The 22,481-nt window shown below is 31.4% G+C and overlaps 1 protein-coding gene across 1 annotated transcript; it reads right to left on the reverse strand.

Moving 5' to 3' along the window:
* Window positions 1–20,503: 20,503 nt before the first annotated feature.
* Window positions 20,504–21,967, reverse strand: LOC136082092 (52 kDa repressor of the inhibitor of the protein kinase-like). Its single transcript, XM_065800670.1, has one exon. It carries the CDS (start codon window positions 21,965–21,967, stop codon window positions 20,504–20,506), a length of 1,464 nt encoding a protein of 487 aa, XP_065656742.1.
* Window positions 21,968–22,481: the final 514 nt, after the last annotated feature.

Here is a 22,481-nt window from a genome sequence, read left to right on the forward strand (position 1 = left end):
GACACTTTCGTCATGCTCGTTGTAATCAGAGTCTGAGCTACTGACAGAAGACGTAATTTGAAATTTGTCTGACATTTCTACATCTATATTATATTCAGTAGGTGCAGTAGGTATTGGCAAAGTGGCAAGATTATGATGTATTGGCTTTGAAGCTGATGCCACTTCAGGATATTTAACAGACAATCGAGTTTTATATGAAAACCCAGCAATATTTACAGAACAGAAATAACAATCCGTAGTATGGTTGGTAGACTCCCGCCATATCATTGGAACACCAAACGAAAAATGATTGTTCTTTTTTTGCTTTTCTTATCCAATCACGCAAGTGGCATGCACATGCTGAACATATAAAACTTGGTGGCCAAGCCTTATCCAAATGTACTTTTGAGTCAAAATATAATTTATACGCTTTTTTTAGAAATGGTGCAAACGTTTTCCGATGAGATTTCTCTGTTAGATAGCCGCAGACATAACAAAACATATTTTTTGAATTAATGCAGCCTCTGAAAGCCATGATAATAACTTACAATTTAATTTAAATTTAAATAATGATAAAACTATGTAAACCTTTTTAGAATAAATTAAAAAAGTAAATAAAATATAACAAAAAATAGAAATACATATTTCTATGCTTAGTAGAAACATAAAAAATACAATTTTACGAATATATCAAAAACCTCACATAATACAAAAAAAGGTTTTCAGATTTGAAATCAGTGCTAAAAACTACATTAGAATATATAAACGACATATTAGATTTCCACAGCTTGTTTATATAAAGCTTTAAATTATAACTTTGAGAGTTCATTTGTCCTTAATATCATTTATTTTATTTATTATGTTCATTTTAACTTTCGTTTTTAACACTGTGATCGGAAAAAAAAAAGAAAAAACATGAATTCATGTTTTTGGGGGGCGAATTGAAGAATGCTCGGAGCCCCAAATCCTGTGCACAGCCCCGCATAACCTATTTCAGATTTTGAAAATTTAATTAGTTAAATTTATTTATTTATGCTATATACTTTATGAAAGATATAAACCCCTGATAATAATTAGTTTAATTAAATTCTTGTCAATTAAACTTTAATTTTTTTTTTAATGCATCTATTTTACGTTCTTTTAAAATTAAAGTTCGTAATATAAAAATGCATTCTCAACCTTGACTCTTATGCATTCAAAAACAATCAAGTTATGTCGATTATTATCTATTAATAGATAACTAGATGTCCAGACCCGTAAAATGCGGGTCTTGGTAAATCTATTCCACACCGAAATTTTCTATATTTACTCGTTACTTGAATATTTTTTAGTAGGCGGCAGAAAAATAACTATATACATATAAAAAAACTTTACTTATTTTTTACTTTTTAAAACTATGGAAAAAATATTAACTTTAAAAAGCTTTAAACGTTTTGGTAGCCGTTGTGCGAATCGCTATTTATCAACGGATTGGATATTAGTACCTGTCTAAATAATATTGAGAATACCCGCTTGACCATTGGTTTCAAAAATTTCAAGAAAAATGAGATGACTTAATTATGTGGAATAATGGACTTACCATGATCCGTATACTGGTCATGATAAGTCTATTCCACTGTGACCATTTTAATATTTTCGCTGTATTTCAATAAATTTTAAAAAAGAGCAAAATATAAAAATCTTAGTTTCGAGTTAACAATTTATGTTCAATACTTTATTACTTCTATAAAAAATAGAACAAAAAAAAAAAAAAAAAAAAAAAAAAAGGAGGAACCTTTTTTTCTTTAATAAGTTTCTATTTTTTTTTTTTTTTCAGATCATTCACGGCTATTTAAGACTCTTGCCCCGTTAATTTTAAAAACAGTTTAAGTTTGCATGTAAAATCTTTTTTCTATAAGAAAGAAAGTTGTCTCTTTAATGCGCATTAAACAATGATATATTATATATAATAGATGTCTAGCTTGCGTGATTTTATTAGACTAAAAGTGAAGCCGCTTTTTTTGTTTACAAACTGAATCCGCCATTTGTAATAAGGGCAAAAGCTATATACGACGTGCGAAATAAAAGTAAAAAATATTCAGAGCATCTAAACTTACCAATAAGTTAAAATCATTCGAAAACTCGTTTTAATAATTACTAAGATAAGTTTTTTATTAGCCTAGGTTCTTTATAAAATATCATAACTCATAGAAATGCTCTTAAAGCGTTTGTCCCAAGTTGAATAACTTGGAGCTTTTTTATTTAAATCTTTAATCCCTACCTTATCAGAAAAGAATTTAGGAAACATTAATCAAACATTCTCGTATGTTTTTTTTAAATTTAATAAACATTTTTACAAACCTTTAAACAAAAGGAGTTTATTTGTTTGTTGTCTTAGCCCAAGTGTAGACTTTTTTAAACTTTCGGTGTACACCTGTGCATACCGAGAAAATCTCATATTAAAATAAATGCTACATACTTTTTTAATAAGTTGGGTAGAGTGAAAATCTTCAAATATAATGGAGGTTTCAACATCGTGTTCATTCAAGGATTTAAATGGAGCTAATGATACTAGAGTTTTATTTTAAATAGTTAAAATATTTTATGTGTTTAAAAATATGGTCTTTAAACTCTAAAAAAAAAAAAAGCCCTGAAAGTTAATTTAATTATGAGGTTATATTCAGTAATTTCACAAAACAATTTATTAAATAAGTGTAATATTTTCTTTTAAATAAACAAACATCAAAAATAAAACAAAAAAAGTCCAAAAATAGGCCATCTCATAAATAAAATAACTGAATTAAAATACCAATGTTTTCACATTATTCCACACTATTACACAATTCTGGCACTGAGAAGATCCCTCTTTTGCTCAAAATTTTAAGAGGGCTAATTCCTCCAATTATTGTATCCCACGTATAAAAAAAAGCTTTTTTTTTTCAGCGGCCATTTCCAATTATATGAAGATTTTACCATGATACTTACTGTTGCTCCATTCTCGTCAAAACATTTTATGATTCCAGGAAAATATTCATTTTTACAATTTATTACAATTACAAATGCATCAATCTGCTTGTTAATTGGTTTCACCAAGTCATAAAACAAATGGTTATCAAGAAGCTGGGTAGCTAATGATTCTGTTTTACTGGAACCATCTAGTTCCATATCAAGTAACTCTAAATGAGAAAGACTTTTTCCTGCTGGTATGTTAACTAATTTCTTTTTTGCTAACTTTGGTGTTGTCAAAATTGAAGTTCTTGTCAATTTGAGAGCATCCAAAAATGACAAAACTAATGGCTGACGCCTCAATTTTTTTATTAGAAATTCTATCAAGCAGTGGTTGCACATTACAAGGGTAAATTCCACACTTTTGAAAACCACTTTAAAGATTTTTATGATATTTGGTTCTAGAAAATCAAGGACTTGTTTTAGTAGCGACGGAAAGTACTGCTTAGGTAAGACACCAAAACATAAATCTTCTGGAGTTCCTTTCCACTCTAACAAAATTTTTCTCCATGCTATTTTGATTGGCCTAAGAAAAGCAACATCTAAGATACTAGATTGATGCTATCATTTTTAGTGTTGTTTTTTAATATTTATGAAGCCATTTTTTTTTACCGATTTTTTCCTCCTTTAAAAGTGGCGTGTTTCTACATAAGAACTTAATCAACTTAAGCAAAGTTTAGTTTTTTTATGCGAAAAAACTATCAGTAGTTTAAATTATGCAAAAAAAAAAAAAATTAAATTAGAATATTATTTATGAAAGTGCTGTTTAAAGTAGTTTGTGTGTCATGTTTTAACCAAAAACTTTGCACCAGCCAAGAAAGTGGTGAAAAGCAACCTCAGAATATATATATTTAAGCATTTTATGGTTTTAAATCTTGCTAACAGATACAAATTGTTTTGAAGGATAGTAAGGTATTACAAGAGGAAGATAGGAGCTCTTAGTTACAAAAATTATTCAACTGAAACACTAAAACTATGTTTGGATTTAATAAAAAATGGAACACTAAGTCAACGTATAGCTGCTAAACAATTTAATATACCAAGAAAGACAATAATTAATAAGTTAAACCATAAAAATTTGATGAGACCAGTTAAACAGCCTACATTTTCAAGATTTGAAGAAGAGTTTTGCTGCAAATATCAAATCCTGCAGAGCTGCAGTAAACGAGGAAACAATACGAGCATATATTGAAAATTTGAAGGAGATTGTGAAAAACTTACCTGCAGAAAACATATGGAACCTAGACGAAACTAACTTAACTGATGATCCTGGAATAAGAAGAGTGATATGTCGTCGTGGCATTAAGTATCCAGAGAAACTTTGTAGTTTTTCAAAGTCCAGCACTTTCTTAATGATGTGTGGTAGTGCAGCTGGTGAATTGCTTCCACCATTGGTTTTGTACAAAGCCACTAAAATTTGCAATACATGGACAGAGGGAGGGCCAAAATATTGTCGCTTTCAAAGTACTAAATCATGTTGGTTTGATTCATTTGCTTTAAATAATTGGTTCGAAAGTCTTATGCTGCAAAAGCTAAAAAAGTTAATTGGTAAAAAGGTTCTCATTGCTGACAACGTATCTATTCACCTTAATGTTACTGTAATATCCGTGTTCGGCATAATACACATATGCCTTGTGTTATGGGATTACTTGAAATAAATATATGGTGGTATGCACGCTTTAAACCTTATGTTGTATTTAATTCTTAATCTAGCATTATCCTTAGAATATTACATGGTACCAGAAGTAAACCTGTATTTAATTCAAAATGGAACAACTTAGACCATTAGAGGCCATGAATTTAAATGGCAATGTTTCAGAAAACTGGCGAAAATGGAAGCAGAGATGGAATCTTTATAAAATAGCTTCTGGAGTCAATGATAAAAATAAAGATATTCAATGTGCCATTAGAAAATCAAGGACTTGTTTTAGTAGCGACGGAAAGTACTGCTTAGGTAAGACACCAAAACATAAACCTTCTGGAGTTCCTTTCCACTCTAACAAAATTTTTCTCCATGCTATTTTCATTGGCCTAAGAAAAGCAACATCTAAGGGTTGTGTAAGATGCGTACTGTTAGGAGGCAAACATACAAATGAAATATTTTCTTTTCTGCACTTTTGAAATATAGTAACTGTAATATTCTAAGGATAATGCTAGATTAAGAATTAAATACAACATAAGGTTTAAAGTGTGCATACCGCCATATTTATTTCAAGTAATCTCATAACACGAGGCATATGTGTATTATGCCGAACACGGATTAATACACATATTTTACATCTTCCTTCCATAAATTAAAAAAAAAAAAAAAAAAAAATGTGTTCATATTATATAGTTAAATGAAGTCCCTCAAGTAGGCAGGTCTGTTTTTAGTCCTCGACGACCTTCGAACGTCAGGCTGTAGTTCAGTCGATGGAGTTTCATGAATACTTGTAGCTTCTTCGATTTCATTGTTTGCTGTTTCCTCATTTGATGTAGGAGGTGTGATAGCTGCCGGTAATTCGTATGGTAAATCAAGTTGCTCATGCTGATATGCAAGTGGTTGCTCATTGGTTTTAATCAGATGTTTACTATTACGCCGATATACTCTTCCGTACTTATCTACCACGTTGTATGATCTGGGTAATGTTAGTTTTTCTTTAACTGTCACTTTCTTCCATGTTCCATCTTTTCTCATCCGGGCGGTGTCATTTGCTACGAGATTTGGGAGTTCAGATGCGTTCCGATCATAATATTGTTTTTGATGATTTCTGGACTTGGTGATCTGACTATAAGCATTTAAAGGAACTGCCAGTATAAGTAAATCATGTTGGACTGGTAGGGTTGTTCGCGTTCTTCTGTTCATGAGAAGTTGGGATGAAGAGTAGTCCATACCTGTGAGAGGCATATTATTGAGGTATTCTAGAAGACCAAGTTCAGAGTTGTCGCATTTTTTAAGTATTTTCTTCATAATTTTTACGCCCGTTTCACTGAGACCATTTGATTGGGGGTAGTTAGGACTTGATGGAGTGAAGTTGAACCCCATATTCTTTTGAGATGTTAAGGAACTCTGCATTGATGTAGGGGTTGTTATTGGCAATGAGAGTTGAAGGTATTCCGTGGCGAGTAAAAACGGTTTTCATGAATTTGATTACAGAGAATGCTGTTTTGTCAGGAATGACACTGTTCTCAATAAATTTAGAAAAATAGTCTACAACAATTACATATATTTTTTCATGCAACTCATATATGTCTGATCCTACTTTACTCCACGGTAAGTCAGGATTGTCGTGTTGAATGATTTTTTCCTTTTTGTTGTTATTACGGTATTTAAGGCATTCTTGGCAATTAAGTATTAGTTTATCAATATCGCTTGTAAGCCAGTAAACAGTGTTTCGAGCTCTAGCTTTCGTCTTTTCGGTGCCAAAGTGTGATAAATGAAGCTGTCTTAATATGAGGGGTCTCATAGCAGTTGGTATGACTATTTTATTTTCTTTTAGAATTATTCCCTCTGCTAGGTGTATGTTGTTTTTGATGGGCCAATATTCATTTTTTTCACTGCAAAGTATTTGTCGGTTTTGGGGCCAACCATAAGTTATATAGTTTGTTATTTGAGAGAGCACAGAGTCAAGTTTTGTGTCGTGCTGCATTTGCTTTAGTCTATTTGTTGATATTGGCAGATTTTGAACTAAAGTGTGGACCATAACGTTGCAGTCCTCATTTAGGCTATCATCCTCGTCAAAATTGTTGAGGTGGGCACGTGATAGAGAGTCAGCAATGTGTAGATCTTTTCCTGGAACATACTTTACTACAACTTGATATTTTTGGAGTCTTATCAAAAGTCTTTGTATAAGAGGTGGTGCTTCTGACAGCGGTTTGTGCAAAATGTATTCAAGAGGTTTATGATCACTTTCGATGGAGACCTGTCACCCATAGGTATATTGGTTGAAACGTTCACAAGCAAAAACGATTGCTAAAAGTTCTTTCTCTATCTGGGAAAATCTCTGCTCTGCTACAGTTAAACTACGAGATGTGTAGCTGAACGGGGGACCGTCTTGCATAATACAGGCTCCTAATCCATGTGAAGATGCATCTACCTGAATCTGGACATATTTTGATGTGTCGAAGAATGAGAGTACAGGAGAAGATGAAAGAACCTGTTTAATTTTTTCCACAACACTGGTATGTTCATGGTTCCATGACCAGAGTATGTCTTTTTTAAGCAGCTGGCGGAGGGGAGCTGTTAACTCTGACATATTTGGGATGAATTGTCGCAGATAGTTGACCATTCCTAAGAGCCGTTGCAAATCTGCTTGACATGCACGCAATGGGTATGCAGATATGGCTTTAGTTTTATCAGGATCAATTCTTATGTCTTCATGGCTGATTATATTCCCGAGATACTTGACTTCAGATACTCGAAATTGAATTTTTTTTAGGTTGAATTTGATGTTTTTATCACAAGCTCGTTGTAAAATTTGTTTGAAAATTGTATCATGCTCTGCATCTGTTTTAGCTGCAATGATCAAGTCATTGTGGATAGCCAGAACATTAGGGATATCACCAAAGTTACGTTCAATCATCTCCTGTGCAGCATCCGATGCGCATGATATGGCGAATGGCATGCGGTTGAATTTTTATCGGCCATAAGGAGTGTTAAATGTGCATAACTCTGAAGAAGGTTCATCTAGTTTTATATGCCAATAGCAATCAGCCATGTCTATGACAGTAAATCTCTAGTAATGTCTATGACATGTCTATGACAGTCTATGTCAGCCATGTCTATGACAGTAAATCTCTAGTAAACTTTGTTGCCACAAAGTTTGCTAGAGATTTCTTCTGTAGATGGAGTGGTTTTGTATTTTCTTAAAACAGACTTGTTTAGTTCTTTCGGATCAATACATAATCTTAAGGATCCATCTTTTTTTTCTATGATGACCATTGAATGTACCCAAGGTGTCGGTTTAGAAATTTTTTAGATAACTGTGGCTTTTACAAGACGGTCAAGTGTGCTTTTAAGTTTAGGAAGGACGGTCATTGGTACTTTCCTTGGTGCATGAATGACTGGGATTGCATTTTTAGCAACTGTGATATGATAGTTTCCTTTAACTAAACCAAGGCCGGTAAAAACGTCACCATAATGTTTTAAAAAGTTAGCTTTATCAATTTCAACATCGTTAATGTTTAGTATTTCAAGAAATTTGCAGGAACTTAGACCAAGAAGTGGTTTAACATCAGAAAGAGATACAACAAAAAATTGGCACACTCGTGAAATGGTTTTCTTTTTAACAGTCAGATTCCAAGTTCCTAGTACAGGAATATTGTTTCCACCATATGATTTTAGTCTAGTCATTATTTTTTTGAGAGGAGGCCTTCCAGGAATAGAGTTGTAGACGTTGTATGGAATGACGTTACATCGGACTCCAGTATCTAATTTAAATGTTATATTTTTGTTGTTGACTGTAGTATTTGTTAATAAATTGTCAGTACATTCCATCGGTGCTGCAACATGATGAATATATAACTCTGCAACGTTGAGGTTGACTTCCTTTTGATCAATTTGGTCTATACGATTAGCATTAAAGCGATTAGTTTTGGATCGGCACACTCTAGCAAAATGGTTTAGTTTTCCACATGCTGTGCACTTTAGGCCATATGCCGGGCAAGATGAGGTAGTATGTTGTGATCCACAGTAATAGCAAGGTTTTTGTAAATTTCTATCAATCTTTAGGTAGTTGAATTTAGTTTTGTTTCCATGTTTGTTTACAGAATCTGCCTGGATTGTATTTTCGAGTGCTTTTAGTTGTGTTTTTGATGTTTCATATGCTCTCATAAAATTTATTGTTTTTTCTAGAGTGAGCTCAGTGTCTCGAAGTAGTCGTTCTCCGGCAGCTTTAGAGTAGATACCTCAGACTATTCTGTCACGTATTAGACTTTCTTCGAGGGTTCCAAACTCGCATGTTTTAGCTTTATTTCGTAAATCAATCAAGAAGTCAGTAAATAGTCTGCTGTTTTGCACACATGTATTGAATAAATAACGTTCATAAATTATGCTTTTTGAGCTGAAATAACATTCAAAATTTTGAACTAAAGGTGTTAATTTATCGTTTTCTTCGATTGTGAAAATGAATGAATCATATACTCTTAAAGCGTCTTCGCCAATCATATGAAGGAAAATGGCACATTGAATATCTTTATTTTTATCATTGACTCCAGAAGCTATTTTATAAAGATTCCATCTCTGCTTCCATTTTCGCCAGTTTTCTGAAACATTGCCATTTAAATTCATGGCCTCTAATGGTCTAAGTTGTTCCATTTTGAATTAAATACAGGTTTACTTCTGGTACCATGTAATATTCTAAGGATAATGCTAGATTAAGAATTAAATACAACATAAGGTTTAAAGCGTGCATACCACCATATATTTATTTCAAGTAATCCCATAACACAAGGCATATGTGTATTATGCCGAACACGGATATTACAGTAACATTAAGGTGAATAGATACGTTGTCAGCAATGAGAACCTTTTTACCAATTAACTTTTTTAGCTTTTGCAGCATAAGACTTTCGAACCAATTATTTAAAGCAAATGAATCAAACCAACATGATTTAGTACTTTGAAAGCGACAATATTTTGGCCCTCCCTCTGTCCATGTATTGCAAATTTTAGTGGCTTTGTACAAAACCAATGGTGGAAGCAATTCACCAGCTGCACTACCACACATCATTAAGAAAGTGCTGGACTTTGAAAAACTACAAAGTTTCTCTGGATACTTAATGCCACGACGACATATCACTCTTCTTATTCCAGGATCATCAGTTAAGTTAGTTTCGTCTAGGTTCCATATGTTTTCTGCAGGTAAGTTTTTCACAATCTCCTTCAAATTTTCAATATATGCTCGTATTGTTTCCTCGTTTACTGCAGCTCTGCAGGATTTGATATTTGCAGCAAAACTCTTCTTCAAATCTTGAAAATGTAGGCTGTTTAACTGGTCTCATCAAATTTTTATGGTTTAACTTATTAATTATTGTCTTTCTTGGTATATTAAATTGTTTAGCAGCTATACGTTGACTTAGTGTTCCATTTTTTATTAAATCCAAACATAGTTTTAGTGTTTCAGTTGAATAATTTTTGTAACTAAGAGCTCCTATCTTCCTCTTGTAATACCTTACTATCCTTCAAAACAATTTGTATCTGTTAGCAAGATTTAAAACCATAAAATGCTTAAATATATATATTCTGAGGTTGCTTTTCACCACTTTCTTGGCTGGTGCAAAGTTTTTGGTTAAAACATGACACACAAACTACTTTAAACAGCACTTTCATAAATAATATTCTAATTTAATTTTTTTTTTTTTTGCATAATTTAAACTACTGATAGTTTTTTCGCATAAAAAAACTAAACTTTGCTTAAGTTGATTAAGTTCTTATGTAGAAACACGCCACTTTTAAAGGAGGAAAAAATCGGTAAAAAAAAATGGCTTCATAAATATTAAAAAACAACACTAAAAATGATAGCATCAATCTAGTATCTTAGATGTTGCTTTTCTTAGGCCAATCAAAATAGCATGGAGAAAAATTTTGTTAGAGTGGAAAGGAACTCCAGAAGATTTATGTTTTGGTGTCTTACCTAAGCAGTACTTTCCGTCGCTACTAAAACAAGTCCTTGATTTTCTAGAACCAAATATCATAAAAATCTTTAAAGTGGTTTTCAAAAGTGTGGAATTTACCCTTGTAATGTGCAACCACTGCTTGATAGAATTTCTAATAAAAAAATTGAGGCGTCAGCCATTAGTTTTGTCATTTTTGGATGCTCTCAAATTGACAAGAACTTCAATTTTGACAACACCAAAGTTAGCAAAAAAGAAATTAGTTAACATACCAGCAGGAAAAAGTCTTTCTCATTTAGAGTTACTTGATATGGAACTAGATGGTTCCAGTAAAACAGAATCATTAGCTACCCAGCTTCTTGATAACCATTTGTTTTATGACTTGGTGAAACCAATTAACAAGCAGATTGATGCATTTGTAATTGTAATAAATTGTAAAAATGAATATTTTCCTGGAATCATAAAATGTTTTGACGAGAATGGAGCAACAGTAAGTATCATGGTAAAATCTTCATATAATTGGAAATGGCCGCTGAAAAAAAAAAGCTTTTTTTTATACGTGGGATACAATAATTGGAGGAATTAGCCCTCTTAAAATTTTGAGCAAAAGAGGGATCTTCTCAGTGCCAGAATTGTGTAATAGTGTGGAATAATGTGAAAACATTGGTATTTTAATTCAGTTATTTTATTTATGAGATGGCCTATTTTTGGACTTTTTTTGTTTTATTTTTGATGTTTGTTTATTTAAAAGAAAATATTACACTTATTTAATAAATTGTTTTGTGAAATTACTGAATATAACCTCATAATTAAATTAACTTTCAGGGCTTTTTTTTTTTTTAGAGTTTAAAGACCATATTTTTAAACACATAAAATATTTTAACTATTTAAAATAAAACTCTAGTATCATTAGCTCCATTTAAATCCTTGAATGAACACGATGTTGAAACCTCCATTATATTTGAAGATTTTCACTCTACCCAACTTATTAAAAAAGTATGTAGCATTTATTTTAATATGAGATTTTCTCGGTATGCACAGGTGTACACCGAAAGTTTAAAAAAGTCTACACTTGGGCTAAGACAACAAACAAATAAACTCCTTTTGTTTAAAGGTTTGTAAAAATGTTTATTAAATTTAAAAAAAACATACGAGAATGTTTGATTAATGTTTCCTAAATTCTTTTCTGATAAGGTAGGGATTAAAGATTTAAATAAAAAAGCTCCAAGTTATTCAACTTGGGACAAACGCTTTAAGAGCATTTCTATGAGTTATGATATTTTATAAAGAACCTAGGCTAATAAAAAACTTATCTTAGTAATTATTAAAACGAGTTTTCGAATGATTTTAACTTATTGGTAAGTTTAGATGCTCTGAATATTTTTTACTTTTATTTCGCACGTCGTATATAGCTTTTGCCCTTATTACAAATGGCGGATTCAGTTTGTAAACAAAAAAAGCGGCTTCACTTTTAGTCTAATAAAATCACGCAAGCTAGCATATTTTTTAATATTTTCCATTAATTTATTAGGCTGCATATCTCATGAACAAAAAAACATATATGTGCTTTAAATCTTCGGTTCTATTACTACATTTTCTTAGAAAAACTGATCATATGCACGTTTATGTAGATTTTCACTATAAAATTAAGTCAAATTCTGTTTGTTTTTTTAATATGCGGTATCGGAATTAATACGTAATATATATATATATATATATATATATATATATATATATATATATATATATATATACATATATATATATATATATATATATATATATATATATATATATATATATATATATATATATATATATATATATATATATATATATATATATATAAATATATATATATATATAGTATCGGACAAAACGACTGCAACCAAATAATGCTAATTTAGTTTCTTTATATAAAAGTGCTGCATTTTTTCAATTTAGAGAAATAACTATGTAAATGTTTAGAGACAAAGTTCTTCAAGTTTTATTCATCACAAAGTTCATTATTTGTACACGAAAATTAATAAATTAATCGAAAGTATTTAAAAAAGTTGATTTCCTTCTGGACAAAACAAGTGCAACTCGACAAAATGTTGACCAAGCTGTATTTCGCTATCAATATTTAGTGACGAATCTTTTGTTGTCGATCACAGCCTTGCATCTTCGAGGCATAGATTCGATCAGGTGATCAATGAAACTTTATGGAATCGCTCCCGAGGCCTTTTGGATTTGTTCAAACAGTTGATCCTTATTACGAACACCTCCACAATTAATTCTGCGGTTGACAATCTCCCACAGGTTCTCGATAGGGTTGAGATCCGGAGATTGAGGCGGCCAATCCATCACCAATAGGTGGTTGTCTTGAAACCACTGCTTAACTACTTTTGCAGTGTGTTTCGGATCGTTTTCTTGCTGAAAAACTCATTTTGTTGGCATATTCCATTCAGCATGAGGTAACATAACATCTTTCAGGATATTTTTATACATGAAACGGTCTAATATTCCATCGTTTCGATGTATTGGACCTAGACCGTTAGCAGAAAAACACCCTCAGACCATTACATTGCCTCCACCATGCTTTACGGTCTTCTGGCAGTAACGTAAATCGAGGCGTTTTCCGGCCGGTCGACATACACGGCGAATGCCATCGCTCCCAATGATGTTAAAATTCGATTCATTACTGAACAGTACAGTTCGCCATTTCTGCACATCCCAGTCAATATGAGATGTAGCAAGCAGGAGTCTTTTCTTCTGGTTTTTTAGTGAAATCAGCGGTTTCTTTGCAGGGTGTCGAGAAACAATCCGGCTTCAACAGCACGTCGTCTGATTGTTCGGTCCGATACAGGCAGCTCTAATTGCTTTTGTATCTCAACTGATGATATCCAGGGATCCTTCTTGACGGATCTGACGATCATAGAATCCTCTCTAGAAGTGGTGGAACGCGGTCTTCCACCTTTGTTATCTGCTGCCAACTTCCCCATAGAACGATATTTGAAACATAGTCTTGATACGGTCCATTTTTTCACGCGATATTTATCACAAATACTTTTTTGTGACATTCCACTTACGTAATCGTCAATAATTTTCTTTCTTAGTTCCAATCCAAGACTGTCAGGAGCCATTTTTGCACTTGAAGTCATAAAAATAATAAAAATAAATAATCACGCTTCTCAAGGCTTACCGTGTTCCATTTACCTTGTGATGATACAATAATGCTCTGTGGAACACAACGTCTTAGTTGGGTGTTGGCTGTATTGATGCAATGAAACACTTATTGTTTTTAACTTCTTGTATTGATGTTCTTCGATAAAACACTTTGATAAAACTCACTTCGATAAACTGTCTTGATAATACTGACTGATTGACTTCCATATACTGACTGAATTACATGTCGATTTACATGTCTCTTATATAGTAAAATGAACCTGTGTGAACCTGTTCTGGAAGATTCTAGATTTTTCTTTTCGATGCTTCTGGAAGCTTCTGGATGCGTCTGGATGCTTCTGAATGTTTCTGAATACTTCTGGATGCTACTAGATGCTTTCAGATGCTTCTTCTTGAAACTTCTGGAAGCTTCTACATGCTTCTGAAACTTCTGGAAACTTCTAGATACTTCCTTTAATTATTAAAAAACTTCCGTGACGTTGACACGGACCAGACTTAAGAAAATGAAACAAACCAAAAAAGTTGCACTTGTTTTGTCCGCTGCAAAATGGCACTTGTTAACGAAATTCTGCCTGTGTGCTGTCACCTGTCAGCTGATTGCTCATGTCATGGCATGCTATGACTCCAGACTCCTGAACTGTTTGCTGTGGTAGTATAGTTCGTTTCGTTTTTAAGAAATGTAAAATTAGGAACACTTTTTAGCATTGTTCGATGTTGGTTGCAAATGTTTTGTCCAATATAGTATATATATATATATATATATATATATATATTTATATATATATATATATATATATATATATATATATATATATATATATATATATATATATATATATATATATATATATATATATATATATGTAAGTATTGTGACTTATACGCATCACTACATATGCGCAAAAAATTTCATAACATAAGCGCAAAAAACTTTTGACGGTGTTTTCATGTTTATAGAAATTTTAAAAACCTTTTTAAAAAATTCTCACCCTTTCGTTTGTTATCGTATGTAATATCTTTACATATTTTATGTATATTATATCCGCAGGCCTTTAAAATTGTTTTACTTAGTATTCTAGAGAATTAAAAAACATTAAATAAAAAATAATTAAGTGCGTATGGAAATGATTTGAACCCACACTATGCACTTTAACCACTTTAGCATGCTTTATCATCTTTTAAAACTGCTTAATAAACCAAAATCTTATTGAATTTTATAAAACGGCATATAAATTCTATAAATCAAAATTAAGGAGACATTGCCGAAATGAAATTTTCAAGTAAAAGTAAATCTGTAAAATTTTATATAATCTATAAAACTTGAAGTTCACATGTTAGATATTTGCATAGACTTTCGTTCAAATAGTTAAAATGCCTAATCGGTTTGTAAAATAAAAGATATTTTTATTTACATATTTATAATCAAATAAACAAAACATAACAATTTTCAATAGTTTTCAATTGCATGACTAGATTAAACAAACACGTCATCGGATTAATCTAAAAAAATTAATCGAATTAAAAAAAAGGAAAAAATACACCACATGCATTAACTGGTTGGATAACTATTTATTTATACATAATAACAAAACAAAATATTTAAAAAAAAGTTTTATTTACAAAAAAAATTTAACTATAACTTAACTATAGAATATAACAAAGATTTCTTGAAATGCTAAAAAAAAAGATTTCTTGAAATGCTGTTAAATTTGCAGTCAGTGAAATCTACCAGCCACAAAATCAAAAATGTGATAAAAAACATTTTCCAAAATGTTGACTCTCCTGGTTTTGTTTCTGTTGATTCATTGATAATTCATCACCTTTGCGCTTCACTTTTTTGTGGATTGGAAATTTAGCTTATATTATATTCCACCTCTAATCTCAGTTTTTGATTTAGGCGTGAGATTCAAATTATAAAAAAGTATTGCGTAAACATAAAATTGCCTAAAAACATAAAAATACCTGGACGACAGGAATAGTGTCGAAAAATGAACTTCAGAATAGTGTCAAATATTTTAAAAAGGCCTAACGTCGCAAATAAAAGGAATAGTGTCGCAAATATTAAAAACGGAATAGTGTCACAAATAGTTAATTTCAGCAATTGCTTACTCGTTTTGCTTATCTTTATAGCATACGGCTTTTACAGAAAAAGAAGAAGGAAAAAAAAACAAATAATGAAAGAAAAGATTGCTACCAAACTCCAAACCCTCAGTCGGTGTAGCGGCACTCCTTTGCGGAAGCAGGTTTTAAGATAGTTGGTGTATGTACAGAAGTACTTGGCAGCAGGCTTTTTCAGTATGACATCAAACATGTTATCTAAACACACATTTATAATTAATATTATAATTTTTTTAAATTTGTTACTATTCATTAAACTCCTTTAGAACATTATTCATTTTTTCTATTTTCGACACTATTTATTAAACTCCTTTGCGACACTATTCAAAAAATAAAATGTCGCTGAGGAGTTTAATAAATAGTGCCGAAAACAAAAAAAACGACATTATTCCTTTTTTTATTTTCAACACTATTCATTAAATTCATTTTAATGAATAGCGTCGAAAATATTCCTTACAGTGGTGACATTATTCCATATTCTGTTATTCGACAATCAATAATGCGAAAATTTGCGACGCTTTTCCTTTTTTACGTTTTCGACAATCAAATTTGCGACAAAAATTTGCGACGCACAAAATTTTGCGACACTATTCCGCCACACCTTCTACCTAACTGTATTTTTAATTTAGATGAAACAGTAGTATCAACTGTTATGCAAACTCCTTGTTTAGTTTCTCCAAAGGGAATAAACCATGGTGGACAAGCTGTATCTGCTGAGAGAAGGCAAATGATTACATTTTGTGCTATAATTAGAACAACTGGCGACATAATTTCATCCGGTTTTTACATTTCCTCAAGTTCGTTTAAATAAAGAATTTTTAAATGGTGCACCAGAGGGTAGCTAAACGATTAGCAAACCTTTCTGGTATGATGAATAGAGTTTGCTTCATTGAAGTTTTAAAGCATATCCAGAATTACATCAGCTGTACAAAAGAAAATCCAATGTTAGTTTCATATTGACTGCAACCTCTTGATGTAGGACAGTGACGGATCCAGGAATTTTTGGTGGGGGAGGATGTTGAAATATTTTTGTATTTTGTATCACATTTGCGTCTCCTAAAAAATAAAAAAAAGATCTTCCATTTCTAAGATATTTTAGGACTTTCAGATTCTGGTTGGAGGGGATGCATATACTCCCTTCCTCCCTGAATCCGTCACTGATGTAGGACTATATGGGCTATTTAATGGTAAATTAAAAATTGCTTTTAACGATTGGATGCTAAGTAATCTTGTAAAAACCATAACCATTTACAATTTGCCTGCTTTTATTAACACAGCATATTTAGGAACATTTTTATAGAAAAATATGATATCAGCATTTGCAAACACTGGTAATTGGCCTTTTTGTAGATCATTATTTCTGAAAATGATTTTGAGTCTGCATATGTAACAAATTGCCTTAATCTAAAAACAATAGTTGGAGAAAAACCCCCCATTAAATCTTTTTTTTTTTTAAATTTATTTTTAATTTAATTCACCTCACCAAAGTCGAGAAGGCCACTTCAAACGAGGAGGCTACTTAATTGTGGTTATAGCCCTCTCTCAACTCTATAACTCCAAAATACGAACTTTTTCGAACAAGGCAGCTGCGCGAAGAAACAAGTTGTTACAAAGATAGAGTAGAATCATTACAATCAGGTGTATATAACACTCCAGAAACATCCAAAAAGTCTGCATATGTAAAAAATCACCCTGGTCCGAAAACAATAGTTGGAGAAAAAACTCCTGTCAATGCTGTTACAAAAGATAAAGTAGAATCATTACAATCAGGTGAAAATAATATTACAGAAACATTTAAAAGTCACTAACTCCAAAAATGATCTGCCCGTTCCCCAAAGCTTCAGGGCGTAAGCAAACTAACAGAGGGAGAAAATGTGGAAAGTCTAGAATATTGATGGACACTCCTGAAAAAAGTTGAAGAGTAATAATTGCAAAGGCTCTTAAAGCAAAAATATAAAAATGTATTAAAATCAAAGAAAAGTATGAAAATTAAAAAAAAAAAGCTTCAAGTTTGGAGATTTTTCTATCGCAGTTTGATGGTTCTATTACAGCAGTTGGTAGAACATTACATATCATAACATTTCGATAGTCCAATGTACAATTTAAAATAACTACTTGCATGAGTTGTTTTCTTTTCATGCTTATATAATATGTTGTTGGGTTTACTATTTTAGTTTTCTTTTTCCTTGAATATACAATTATTTAGTACTAGCTGAAAAAATTTGCGACACTATTCCGTCACACTGGCCAAACTTAACTGGACCCGTATAACGGGTCACGTTAAGCCTGTTTTACATTTATATATTTCATTTTATATATATTTAGTCTATTTATTTCAATTATAACAAAAAAAGATAATTCATCTTGGCTTTGAGTTAACAGTTAACACTTCATAACATTATTTTTTTTTTTTGTTTTTTTTTTTTTGTTATTCACCTCCTCAAGGCCGATAAAGCCACTACAGAAGAGGAGGCTACTTAATAGTGGTTATAACCCTCTCTCAACTCTATAACTCCGAAACACGAACCTTGACGAACAATGCCGCTGCGCGGAGAAACAAGTTGAGCGCGGTACTACCAGGGACATGGTGAGGATCGAACTCGGAACCTCTCGCTTATGAAGCGAGCGCTTTACCACTGCACCACTACCGCATTAAATTGACTCTATATCTTTAATTAGACACCGGGGTTGGACGCCTAAAGCTAATATCTTTATTACAACTATCCCTCCCCTCCCTTCCCCCTCGCATATGAGTTTGAATATAGAAACTCTTGGGTATGTGCTAAATACAGAAGGGTGGAGGGGTGGGGAGGGGTGGCAAGGGGGAGACGGTTATTAATTTTTACTTGTTATCAACAAAAAACAATATAACAAAACTTAAATATCAAAAAAATATATATCAGTCACTAATGAGAATAAAACCTTTAAGTGTAATAAGGCTTTAAAAATCATCAACTTTTAAAAAATTTTGATTAGCCAAAATTAATAAACATTTATTTCTCACCATTATATATATATATATATATATATATATATATATATATATATATATATATATATATATATATATATATATATATATATATATATATATCTATACAGGTGCGGATCCAGGAATTTTTAACTGTGTGGCCAAATCTGGGTTCGGGACTAGCGCAAAGAGCTTTTTTTGAAAGAGGGGGAGGGGGGAGGGGAAGAGGGGGCACTTTTCCGACATTTGCCAACTAGACGAATTCTTTAAATTTCCAGACTTCAAAATGTCGAAATCTTCTAACTGTATTTAAAATTGCTGAATTCAATGCCATTATAGAAAGTGGGAAAGAAGAGGTGACACCACCCCTATTCGGGAGTGGAAATACTTTTCATTTTGTTTTTTCTATGGGAAGTTAAAAATTAATTCTACGGATGCCGTATGTATCATTTCTTTAATACGTCGTTAAATTTTTTTTTTAGAAATAAATCCTTTCTAAATTTACGGTTCAACCCATTAAAAGATGTAAATTCTTCACTCATTAAAAATCGCAAATTTTGAAGACTACCAACAATGACATTTATCATTATTATTTAGTCGCTATGTTTTAGTACGTCGTTCAGCGAAGACTGATTTATTGGTTTTCTTCTTTACTTACCACCCTAGATTTAAAAAGTTGTCAGAGCAATAAACAATAAGTATAACAAATTTCAAGAATGTGTCTAAAAACATTTGATTTCTCTAAGATGATTCGTTTCCGACAAATTTTTATATAACGACATAAGGACAGGCGTGAAAGAATAACAGGCGTAAAAATTATTATACTTATTGTAATAATGTTCAAATTTACAAAATACAATAAATTACTTATAAAAGACAAAAATAATATCATTTTATTTTAATCTTACTCAGTAGAAATAATTTTCTGCTGGAATATAAGCAAAGTTAATTTTGATATCTTTTGTTAGAAATCAAGTCCGTAAACAACCGTAAAAAAATTTTAAAATCATTTCAGATAAAATATTTCAAATTATAAGGTAAAAAAAAAATCTTGGTAAAAGTTACTTTTCATGGTTTTTAGTTATTTATTTATTGAAAAATTATTTAAAATGTTGCCTTGGCTATTTAGTTCATAAATTAGACATAATACTTGTCTAATTCACTTAACGAAGTGCACCAACGAGAAGGTAAGCCATAGGACTTTGCACTCCATCAGTAAACTGTCGTATTGCCTAAGGTTAGCCCTCCATTTCTGGATTCTTTCCTTTTCTTGATAGGCAATTTAAGTAAAATACTAGTAATGTAGCCTAAGGTTAGCCCTCCATTTCTAAGGTTAGCCCTCCATTTCTGGATTCTTTTTTTTTTATAGGCAGTTATGCACAAATTTTTTGATAACATTTTATAGTTTTTTTTCCTTTTTAAACATTTTAATATAATAATATAAAATACAATATATACAGAATATAATACAACAAATAAAATAATAACTAAAAAAGATTTCACCTGAAAATGCTTTCAACATTAGGAATTAATAGAAGCAGAAAATGAAAATATTATTTTAGTAGTTTATATTAAAAATATTTAAAACAATGAATAGTAAATTATTAATAAGAAACGATTTACAGATTATTTAAAAGACACTTATTAAATGATAGTTAAATTTTTTACTAATTACTTTTTACTAAATTTTTATTTGAATAACAATTCTAATTTTCTGTCTCCTTTTGATGCAAAAATTTCAATAACTCTGTTAATATCAGGAACTATTTCCTGATGAATAGACATTAAGGCAAGTCCATTCAATCTATTTTCTGACATAGTACTCCTAGTATAAGTTTTTATTCTTCTAAGAGTAGATATTGACCTTTCACACTCACAAGTTGTAATTGGTATTGTAGCAAGTATATGAAAAGCCTCTAAAATGTTTGGAAAGCCTCTCATATCCATGAACTTTAATGTATCTAAAATAGTAGATGGTAATTCTGTCTTTTCTTTCCAAAATTCCTCCCATAACTCTAATTCAGCATGAATTGATGAGAAATGAGGAAGATCAGATTTATAAAAATTTAAAAACTTAAGGAACTTTTCCTTCCATGGACAAAATTTAATATATTGCTTTGTTAAACTAGCAGGAAGAGCACTAAGACCATTATAAACAATCATACTCTCAACATCAAACCTGTTTTCTAGTTCATTGAGAAGATGATTAACAAGAAGCAGTGTAATAGAAACTTTAAAATAATCAGATATAGTATCACATATTTGATTATCTCTATGCTTCTGAATACCAAAAGTTCTAGGTTTTTTTTCCTCAATATCAAATGTTTTTGCCAATGCAAGAGCAATTTTATACCATTTGTTATGGTAAGCATCTGCATTTTTTTGTATTTCTTTTAAACGATTAGTCAAATTTTGTATTTCATCCACTTGCTGGGAAATATCAAAAGATTTAGTTTGAAGGGTGATCGTAATTCCGTAAAAGTAATCCATAAGCTGTTTAGTTAAAACTAAAGAAACTATAAAAGAAAAATTTGACAACAACTTCATAAAAGAAGACGCTTTTGAAGATGTTTCTTTATTGTACTCTTTTAAATTATTGTCTTCCATTTCTTCAAAAGTAGAAAAAACTGCAGAATAATTATCAAAAAACACATCAAGTCCACGAAGCTTTTGTACCCACCGAGTTCGACATGTGTCAATAAGTTTTGCTTGAGCAGGAAGAAGGTATTTTTTTAAGCAATTGCTTCTTTTAGGAGATAAGTTAAAAAAATAAGATATGTCTTTAACTTGCTCAAGCAAATTTTTTACTTGCTGGATTTGACAACTTTTCCCAACAACTAAACTAAGTTTATGTGAGGCACAGTGAACAAATAATGCCTTAGAATTAACATTTTTTATAAGAGATGAAACACCTTTGTATTCACCTGCCATTGAAGCAGCTCCATCATAAGATTGACCTCTGCATCTTTGTATATCTAGGCCGAATTCTTTAAAAGTTTCAAGAATGTTGGTAGCTATGTTTAAACCACTTGTTCCTGTTTTGCATTCGAAAAAGCGTAAAAAAACTTCCTTTATATTACTGTTCAAGTCAACATAACGTATGACAATAGAAAGTTGTTCTAGCGTTGCACAGTCTGAAGCCTCGTCTGCCATAATAGAAAAGTACTTACTTTTTTTAATATCATTTATTAATATCTCTTCAATCGCATTTCCACAACACTCAATTAACTCGTTCTGAATGGTCTTCGAAATATATGTAGAATTTTTTGGGGCAGAGAGAAGATGCTCCTTTAGAATTGAATCACCTGCATCATCTCTAAAACTTAGAAGCTCAATAAAATTACCCAGCCCTGAAATTTTTGAAGATTCTCCAATTTCTCCTTCATATTTTCTATCATCTCTATGACCTCGTAGAGACATATCATTTCGACCCAAAAAGATTATAGTCTTGACAATTGATGCAAGCTTTTTTTTGTTTTCTTCTATACGCTGCTTCCTAGAAAAATCTAGAGAAACTTCAATAGGAAAAGTGTTATTTTTAACTCTAGATAAAAGCATATTATAACAATGCATGGACTTGATGTGCAATCCGTCAACAGTTTTCTCATGATCATTGAAAACTTTTATAGCATTACGCCAGGTATTAAATGGTTCTTTGAATAATTTA

This window comes from Hydra vulgaris, chromosome 06 (assembly GCF_038396675.1).
Source record: "Hydra vulgaris chromosome 06, alternate assembly HydraT2T_AEP".
NCBI lineage: Eukaryota > Metazoa > Cnidaria > Hydrozoa > Anthoathecata > Hydridae > Hydra > Hydra vulgaris.

Excerpts from the sequence above, each read along its gene's own strand:
- LOC136082092 (XM_065800670.1), bottom strand. The coding sequence starts at position 21,967 with ATGGCAGACGAGGCTTCAGACTGTGCAACGCTAGAACAACTTTCTATT.